Source organism: Vigna unguiculata, chromosome 6, assembly GCF_037176805.1.
Source record: "Vigna unguiculata cultivar grain cowpea cultivar isolate G323 ecotype 2 chromosome 6, ASM3717680v1, whole genome shotgun sequence".
In the NCBI taxonomy this organism is placed as follows: domain Eukaryota; kingdom Viridiplantae; phylum Streptophyta; class Magnoliopsida; order Fabales; family Fabaceae; genus Vigna; species Vigna unguiculata.
The window spans coordinates 44,643,696-44,652,788 of NC_140797.1; the positions used below are offsets into that span (position 1 = coordinate 44,643,696).

A 9,093-nucleotide genomic window follows, 5' to 3' on the forward strand; every position below is an offset into this window, starting at 1 on the left:
CGTAAAAAAGTAATTTTATTTACTTTTTTTATGTTTCATGTATTTATATTACAAAAAAAAAGATACGTACCTACAAATAAAAACTATAATTAATAAAATGTGATAAACGTAAAAATAAACTTTTACGGTAAAAATATTAACTTGTACTAATGTATTAACTATGCATAAAAGTCAAAATAACTATGTGCGGTAGTACGGATACTCTTATTTTAAAATTTTAAACAAACATGCAAGAAAATAAAATCTATTTTTTATTTTACGAATAAAATTATTATGCTTATTTTAATTTAAATCACATGACGATTAAAATTATTAACTAATATATTTCCCATAAATAATAACATTCAATCTCTGATGTATAAAAATTTAATGAATAAGGATGGTAAAGTGGGACAACGGCATAATCAAGCTACCTGTAACAAAAAATCATACCAAAAAATTGCATTTCAAGTCCATCGGTCCGCATAGGCCTACAATCTGTGCTGACTAGATGGGATAAAAATCCGTTTTAGCTCTGATCATTTGTGACTCCCTCAAAAACAGATAAGGTCGAGTTGATCCACTGAACGAAAACAGATCGACAATCATAACTCGTTTTGCACAGAACAGGGCAGGCTACCCGTTAGTTTTTTCTTTTCAAATTTTTATAACTTTTTTAATTTGTTTTCAAATTTTTTATTTTTTTAATTTGTTTAAATATTAATATTAAAAATATATTTAATCAAATAGAACATTTTTTAAAATTTTAATTAATTAGTTAATGTTTTTAATTAGATAAATATAATTAATTATTACATTTACATATTAAATTACTCGATTATAACTAATAATCGATACTTAATTTGTATGTATTAATGATTTAAATTATAACACAATTATATATTTATATATTTAAAAAATATAATAAAAAAATAATTTTTTTAATTATTTATATGTATCTTTTAAAATGGGTCAACGGGTTAAGATGGACTGAACCATATTTTTAGTCGTCAAATTGAAGGGTTGGTAATAGAGATAAAAAAAATACGTGCATATCTGCAGATAAAATTGGTGATGGATTGTTAGTACCTACGGTTATTTATTACCTACTACTATTCGCAGATAATAAGTAGTGGTTATTTTAATACCCATTTATAAATAGATTGAGTGCGGGTATCATATTATCCATATCTGTAGGTACACATTAGTCGAAAAAAATTAAAATTAAAATTTAATTTATATTTTATTAAGTTAAATTTAATTAAAATTAAAACTTAATTTATATTTTATTAGGTTAAATTTAATTAAAATTAAAAAATAATTTATATTATATTTTATTATTTTATAATTTTATTTTAAAAATTTATAAATATATATCTGTTTTAAATATTTGTGGATATTCATGAATTTTAAATAAATTTGTAAATATTTTTTAAACAGATACACAACAAATAAATGAATGAAGAACGGATGAATTTTTTTTCTTTTGTAGATCGAGCTCTAGGTAGGCACTATCCATGGCTACCCCAATCGATATCGCTCACCCGTTGTCTCATACTATTGAGTCTATAAAATAAGTCTATTTTACGAGTCCTAATTATTCATTTCATATATAAAACAAAATAAAAGATAAAGATTTTATTTATAAGAAAGAAAGAATTCAAAAGAGCATGTATAAACTATACATAACTGTAATAGGTAAAACAATTCTTTAACCATTAAGAATAATTTGACAAATTGGAAGGTGCATATATTATGCAGATGTGGAGATGTGGACATATATCAGGTCTTAGACTTCTGAGAAGTATCATTGGAATCAGAAGTGGTAGGGTATCCGATTCCATGACGATTATTTGGAAAAATAACAAAGACGGAGCTAGCAACTACTCCAATAACCGGAGGCAACACCTGCATCAGAAGCTTCTCACCGGACTCAAATTCAGGATAGAAACAACGCACACTGTTGGTATCAAGCAATCCCAGCACAGCGAACACCACCAACGAGAAGAAAGCGTGCACGAAGTCCCCGAACCGGAGCTTATATACAGACAAGTCGAGGGAATCAGAGGCGGGCGAAGGCCACAGCCCCTTGGCGGTGACGACGCCGTAGTGGCGCTCACCGTCGCTGCCGGTGTAGCTGTCGGTGAAGGAAGCGAAGGCGCAGTTGAAAGCACAGACGACAAGGAGCGCTCCGGTGAGGTACTTGTTGAGAGTGGTGCAGTGTCCGTTGTTTGTGACGACGGGAATGAGGAACTGGAAGAGGAAGACGGTGCCGGTGGGGAGAAGCTTGACGAGGTTTCCTAGCGCCGAGAATGTTTTCCCCGACATGGTTGAAGCCCGTGTTTTCTGGGAGGTTGTGTTGGAGGAAGAGGTTATGAGGCCTTTTTCACTCATTGTGTTGTTTGTTATAAGGTTGCAGAAGAAGTGATTGATTACTCAGTCCCACAATTCATGGTTAATGGGTGCTTGTGCGGTTTTTATAGAAGTGCAGAGAGAGAGAGGGAGTTAGTTGCTTCTACGCGATGTGGGATGTGGAGAAGAGAGTTCAATTTGTGATCGATAAATGAATGCTTTTGCTTCTGGTTTTGGAAAGACCCACACCCACCTTCAATTCCAATTCAAGCTTTCACGTTTTTTTAACCTCTCATAACCCTTTAAATGTCACACCTCTCTGTTCAGATACAACACTCTCCAAATACTTATTTCTTCTTTTAGTTATCATTTTTCTTTTGCCCACACGCTTCTTTCCTGCATGAAAAATCATTACTCATACGAAATTGTTAATGATACATAGCATGATGTATAATTCAATATTTTTAGTAAAAAGATATTAAGATTTTATGTTAAATAGTAGGATGGAATTGTGGTCTTTGTATTATCCCTTTAGCTGGTGGGAAGTATGCTTCGTGTAATGCGTGTTGGATAACCCAACAACATAATTAATGCATTGTAATTTTTTGAGGAGGAAATGATGTTCATCACAATTTTCATATTTGGTTAACTAATATATAGTGTTAAGTTTTTTTGAAAGATTCAACTTGTTAATTTTTCTATTTTCTTCTTTTTAACTTAATATATATATATATATATATATATATATATATATATATATATATATATATATATAAACTTTTTCATTGTAAACCAAATGTTTAGTTATATTGTATCACTTACAAACTCTGTGTGAAAACCTTTCGAGTTAGTAATCTTAGTTGGGAAGTATATATATGTGTAAGAGAGTTAAGAAGTTGAACTTCATCAATGTCTAATGATTACATTGAAAACAAGTTTAAAATGTTTTAAGTCTCTACTAATAATAAGATGTTATTTAATTTCATTTCTTGTAAAAAAATTGTTAAATTTAAATTCTAGATATTTTCTTTATATTTTTTAATTCTTATTTTTAACAAAAGTTAGTTGATATTTAAAAACGAAAAAAAGTAATTAAGATAATTGAATTAATAATAAATATTGTAGTTGTACTTTTCTCATGTAATTAATTGATATATTATTATTTTATAAAAAGAATATATGCATATAAATTTTAAGATTTGCTCAATTTTAATATATTATGAACAATAAATTCTGTTAATTTAGTGATCTTATTTATTTTCTTACATAAAACAAATATTTGATTTGTATCGATTTCATACTTACAAATATTCATTAAGGGAAGTATGCATGTTGTTATGAAACTGGTATTAGACGGTAGTAATTCAAAAAAAATTTCCTGTCACTGTTAAAATATGATTTTTTTCAAGATGATTTCAAATGGAAAAATGTTCTTTATCGCTATTTGATAATCATTTAACCATTTTTAGAAGGGTAGATAGTTTTAACATTAATTAAAGAATAATTTTAACAATAGTTAATTTTTACATTTTTGAAAGAAAGAGAAATTAAATAGTAACGAAAAGTTATGTCAAATATTAATAAAAAAAATGTGATATTAAAATATCAGTGACCATTTCAAATACTTCAACACATATATAATTATAAATTTTATATTTTAGATAAGTGTTATAATCTGAAGGAGTGAGAAAATTAGTGTTCTCCACCACTAATTAATATATGACAAGGACATATACATACATAATTTTAGACCAATTTTTTCATAAGTTCAAAATAGTGATAAGATATCCAATCTCAAATGGTAAGAAATTTAATTTAAAGCTTAAATTGTGCTTACATTAAAAAATGTTTATATTTTTATTGTTGTTTGGGATAATAGCTGAAATAAAAATAAAAATAAAAAAGTTGATTTTTACGATCTGAAATTTCGAAGTTTTATCTTTGTAATCTTGAAACCCTAAAAACATGAATTGTAGCAAAAGAAGAAAACAGACTAGAAAATGAACAACGTGTAAGAGAAATAATTTGATAGAAAGAAATTTTTTTTATAAAAATAAATAAATATTTGTTACAAGGGAAAGTTCTAAATATATCTATATACTGAAATTTAATTTCTCTCCATATCCGTTTTGTTTGGTGTACCCATTTTCTAACAATTTTACTTTTTACTTTTCGTATTTTATAACTATTATTTTATCATTTTATCCTTATAAATATAATTAAACTTATTATTTTTAAAATCTACTAAAATTAATGAGAAATATTATTTTTTATGACTACGTAAACGTCTTTTATAGGTTGTAATATAAATTTTACTGATATTCTCTCCATATGCGTAAATGTATGTTATTCATTCATTTACGTGGTATGCGTAAACGTGGACTTCTACATATAAATATATTGGGCCACTCTGTAACTAATGGGCTACACACAACTGGGCTGAAATAATCACTCCATACAAAAATTCTAAGAAGGGTAAACAGAAAAGAAAAAAAAAAGAATTAATGATTTAAAAAGATTAGAAAAATAAAAATAGAGATGAAGAAACATAATATGAAAAGGTATAAATTATCATATAAATTTTCTCGAGTAAGTTAAGCGTTTTAATGATTTTTATACTTGAATATGGTACTAATGCACAGAATAATGAATTCAAATCCCCTTTCAAAAGTTTGGGGATTTAATTTAAGCAATTCAATGCACACAAGACTGCAATGACCTAATCCCAATCATAATAGCAACCAAAACATAATTAAGTTATTGTCAGCTTATTTTCAATTTAATTACAGTAAGTTATATAAGTCAATAACTTATGACAAATCAAAAGTTGCTACAGGTTCGATGTCAGGCTCATTTTGAAAAACTTGCAATTCTATTGAAAAATTTTTTTGGCACATAACATTTATAATTAAAGCTGTGGCAAACAACTTCTGTTTTAGAAATTAAAGAAAAAGTTAAAGCTGACGCAAAAGTTTGTTTTTAGAAAACTGGATAGATATAAGTCTCAAATTCTGCATTCCATGTTACTAGTTTTCACGTTTATTTAGATTATCATTGAATGGCACGGTCAGCTAAATTGGATTTTAAATAAAAGTAACTTTTAAATCCAAAATCAATGTGAAATAAAATAAAACGGAATCAGAGCAACTTAATTTGAGAGTTTATTTAATTAAAATATATTTCATAAGATATTTGTTTGGGAATCATTTAACAAATTTAGTGACACGATTGATGATTAAAGGAGTGAGACAATATGAAAAAGAAGGGGAAGAAAAGTTAAAGTGGCACAAAAGTTGAGTTTTGAGAAAAGTGAATCATGATTCTCTATGTCGAGGACACCTAAGTAGTGTTTTAAACAGTTACTCTAAGCAAAGCATATACATGTTCTTTTGCTGTGTCTTTGAATTGAAGTGAAATACATCTTCTGCTGCTGACATAGGAACAATACATGATACATGTGACATAACTCTACAACATTCTTATCTTCACCAAATTATAGAACTTAACTTCTCTTCTCTTTCATCAAATCCTCCAAACTCCAACCCCACCTTATCATCATCCCTACCCAAATCCATAACCAAAAAAAACCAAAACGAAAGTAATTCAGGATCATCCATCTTATTCTTCTCCTTTGTTTCTGTAATTTAAATAGGTAATTTTAAGATGAAACAAAATAAAAGGTGAAACCATGGATAAGAAATGAAAGATGATTAGAATCTGGCCAAATTTCCCTATTTAATTTTTTCACTTTATATTACAAAAGGGTACAGACCTAAAGACGCTCTCTAATGGACCACAGAGCAGAATCGAATTTTAGCCCACATAAAAACCAATCCAAACCAACCCACCCATTCACTTCCGGATTTTACAAATCAACCCCCATCCTCCTCCCTTCTTTCCTTTATTTTTTTTTTTAATAATTTAGTTTAATTTATTGTCCATCTCTAACCTGAAATTACAACCTAACCTTACCCTTAAAAAACCCAGCCTTTCACCGCAGCCACAACATCTTACAATCTTACACGCCATCCAAACATAAACTACTCCAAACTTCTTTTATTAAGACTTCGGCCCCCAAACTTTCCCCAATTCCAGAACCGCCCTCCCGTTTAAAAAAATCACGGTCGGGTCAGGACTCCAAAACTAGAGGGGCGTAACGGAGAAGTAGAAAAGGATTCTAGAATAAGGAATGGAACGAAGGAAAGGAAGACAGGTCGGTTATATCCGGGTCTCGCCCGACCCGAAATCCGGAAGCGATCCTGCCGCGGCTTACTCAAGCCGGAGCAAGCGCCTCAGATCCCTCGTGGCGGAGTAGTCAACCACCGCCGCTGCCACCTGCCTCTTCGAAAACGACGGCAAGGGAAGCGCGCTGGGGGAAGGAGACATGGCAAACGCCGATCCAGCGTAAACATCGCGCCCGGACCAGAAATCCACGATTCGGATCTGCTTGGTAACCTTTTCCGGGTCAGGTCCGAGTCTCTGAGTCCCAACTACCACCAAATTGTCACCTTCCTTTCTCAAGGCTCCGCTTTTGAGCTTTGAATCGAGCGACTCTCCCCTCCGGAGAATCGTCACCTTTTCCATCACCATCCCCGTGCTCCTCGAAACTCTCGAATCATCGGAACTCGGTCTTTTCTCGACGACCCGTTTTCGTTGTTCGGGTCGGATGGCCGGCTTCCGTTGAGCGCGGTAAACGTTGGCGTTGTTGGCGTAGTGTCTCCGGCGGGAAAATCCCGGCGACGGAACACCGATCCGGTGGGATAAGCAATCTTGTGGGCGCAGAACCTCCGTGCCCATAATGAAGAAATTTTAAAATTTTGAGAACAAAAAAGGCAGAAGGGAACAGATCTGAAAGGTTGATTCCTAGAATTTTTTTGTGGTTGGTTTGTTGTTTGGTTTGGCTTGGTTGATGTTGTTCTTCCTTGTTTAAGTTATGTTGTTGTTGATGTTGGAAAACAAGGAAGAGAAGGGTATAATGGGTAACGAAGGAGGAGGGGTTGAGTCTGGGGAGGGAGTTGAGGGAAGGGTGATATATAAGAGAAGAGGAAAGAGACAAAGGTGGGGGTGGGTTCCACCGACTTGCGTTGCGCGTGAAGAAAGAGAAAGAGAGTGGGTCTTTCGTTAATGGTCCACGTTTCTAACAGCTATATCAATTTTTCATCCACACCCACCCCTATCTGACGTGATCTAACGGCACCGTCTGCTCTCGCTTGGTTTTCTCCATGGCCCCGATTCCTGGACATTATTATTTGAGGTGGGCTCCAGCTAGGGTTGCCCAATAATTATGCAATTTCCAAGATTTTTTCTAACAATTTTTTTTTTTAAATATTAGTGATATTATTTTTGGACATTGCTAAAAATATAAAATGAAAGGAGTGGTTAGTACGTGTGATATACTGCTAAACCAAAATCCCAATATAATCAAGTAATTAGTGAAAACAACATTATCTTATAGGGGCTAATGAAACCACACTTCATAATACCATTAATTACAAACTAATTTATAAAATAATTTGCACTTCACATGCCCATGTTCATGCCCTTAATGAATTTTGTTGAATAATTCCCTCTTATCTATAGTTTTTAAAGAGAATCTCACCTTGCTTGTTCCCTGCCACCCATTTATTTTCTAACCTATGATCATTCTCTAACCTATTTTATATTATTGTTATAATATTCTTCAAAACTTCTTTCGTCTTATTATTTTATACTTTTTTTCTTAATCTGTCTCACAATTTCATTATACGAAAAAATTTGTCAATGGTGTAAGAATAATCCATAAAATCAAAAGTCAATCTTTGTAAAATATAATAAAAAGAGGTTAGTCATGAAAAAATATTATAAAGCAAGGGCTGAAATGGACATTTCACCTCCTTCATGGGTATGAGTGTTTGAATGATGTAGGCCAACTCAGTCAAGGTTCCATTGCTTACTCAAACAGAAACATATGCACATTTAGTGGCCGCTAGTCTCAGATTTTTGTATTTAAAAATATCTTTTAAAATATAATTTCACTTTAAAAAATAAAATTGTTGAGTAATGGTCAATTCAAAAATTAATATTATAATTGTTTAGTCACAATTTTACGGATTAACGTCTTAATGACGAAAAAACGAGACTATGATTATGTTTTAACTTCACTGTTTATTTGTCAAAATGCAAAATTGTGTTATTTTCTACTGTTATAAATCGTGGTGGTTGTAGCATAAAGTCTTTTGCCACCACAGAATAGTTGACATGAAATATCATTTCAAATTAAAAAAAAAATTGAGAAAATATACTGAAATAAAGTGCTGATTTCTCTATTTTTAATTAATGAGTGAATTTCTATTTTTTATGAGTTAAAAAATAAGAGTTAAAAAACTGAAGATGGTAGAATAATTGTTTTCTTGTTTGTATTTTTCTCTTTATTTGGATAAAATTTTAGTAGCAGTCGCTTGAACTAAAATAAGATTCACACTTACATAAAAGAAACTTCATTATATATATATATATATATATATATATATATTTTAATAAAATTTCACCCCATTAGCTCTCACAAAAAAATGTATCACAATATTTTAGGGTGTTTCTGGCCAAAAATTAAAGATACTCATGTGTCATGTGGAAGGCTCCTAGTAGCACACACCCAACAGTTTGGAAAAGAGTGATATTAACCATTAAAGAGTTAAAATTGATGCTTACAGATACCTTATTGCTATACCTCCAAGGTATCTCTACTGTACAAATACCTGATTTTTGTACAAATACATGGGTTTT

The 9,093-nt window shown here is 31.1% G+C and overlaps 2 protein-coding genes across 2 annotated transcripts; both read right to left on the reverse strand.

Moving 5' to 3' along the window:
• Window positions 1-1,592: 1,592 nt before the first annotated feature.
• Window positions 1,593-2,444, reverse strand: LOC114187423 (protein DMP2-like). The gene has a single exon (XM_028075678.2). It carries the CDS (start codon window positions 2,371-2,373, stop codon window positions 1,762-1,764), a length of 612 nt encoding a protein of 203 aa, XP_027931479.1. The 5' UTR covers window positions 2,374-2,444; the 3' UTR covers window positions 1,593-1,761.
• A 3,180-nt stretch (window positions 2,445-5,624) lies between these two features.
• On the reverse strand, window positions 5,625-7,349 carry LOC114188023 (uncharacterized). The gene has a single exon (XM_028076506.2). The coding sequence runs from the start codon at window positions 7,126-7,128 to the stop codon at window positions 6,601-6,603; it is 528 nt and encodes a 175-aa protein (XP_027932307.1). The 5' UTR covers window positions 7,129-7,349; the 3' UTR covers window positions 5,625-6,600.
• Window positions 7,350-9,093: the final 1,744 nt, after the last annotated feature.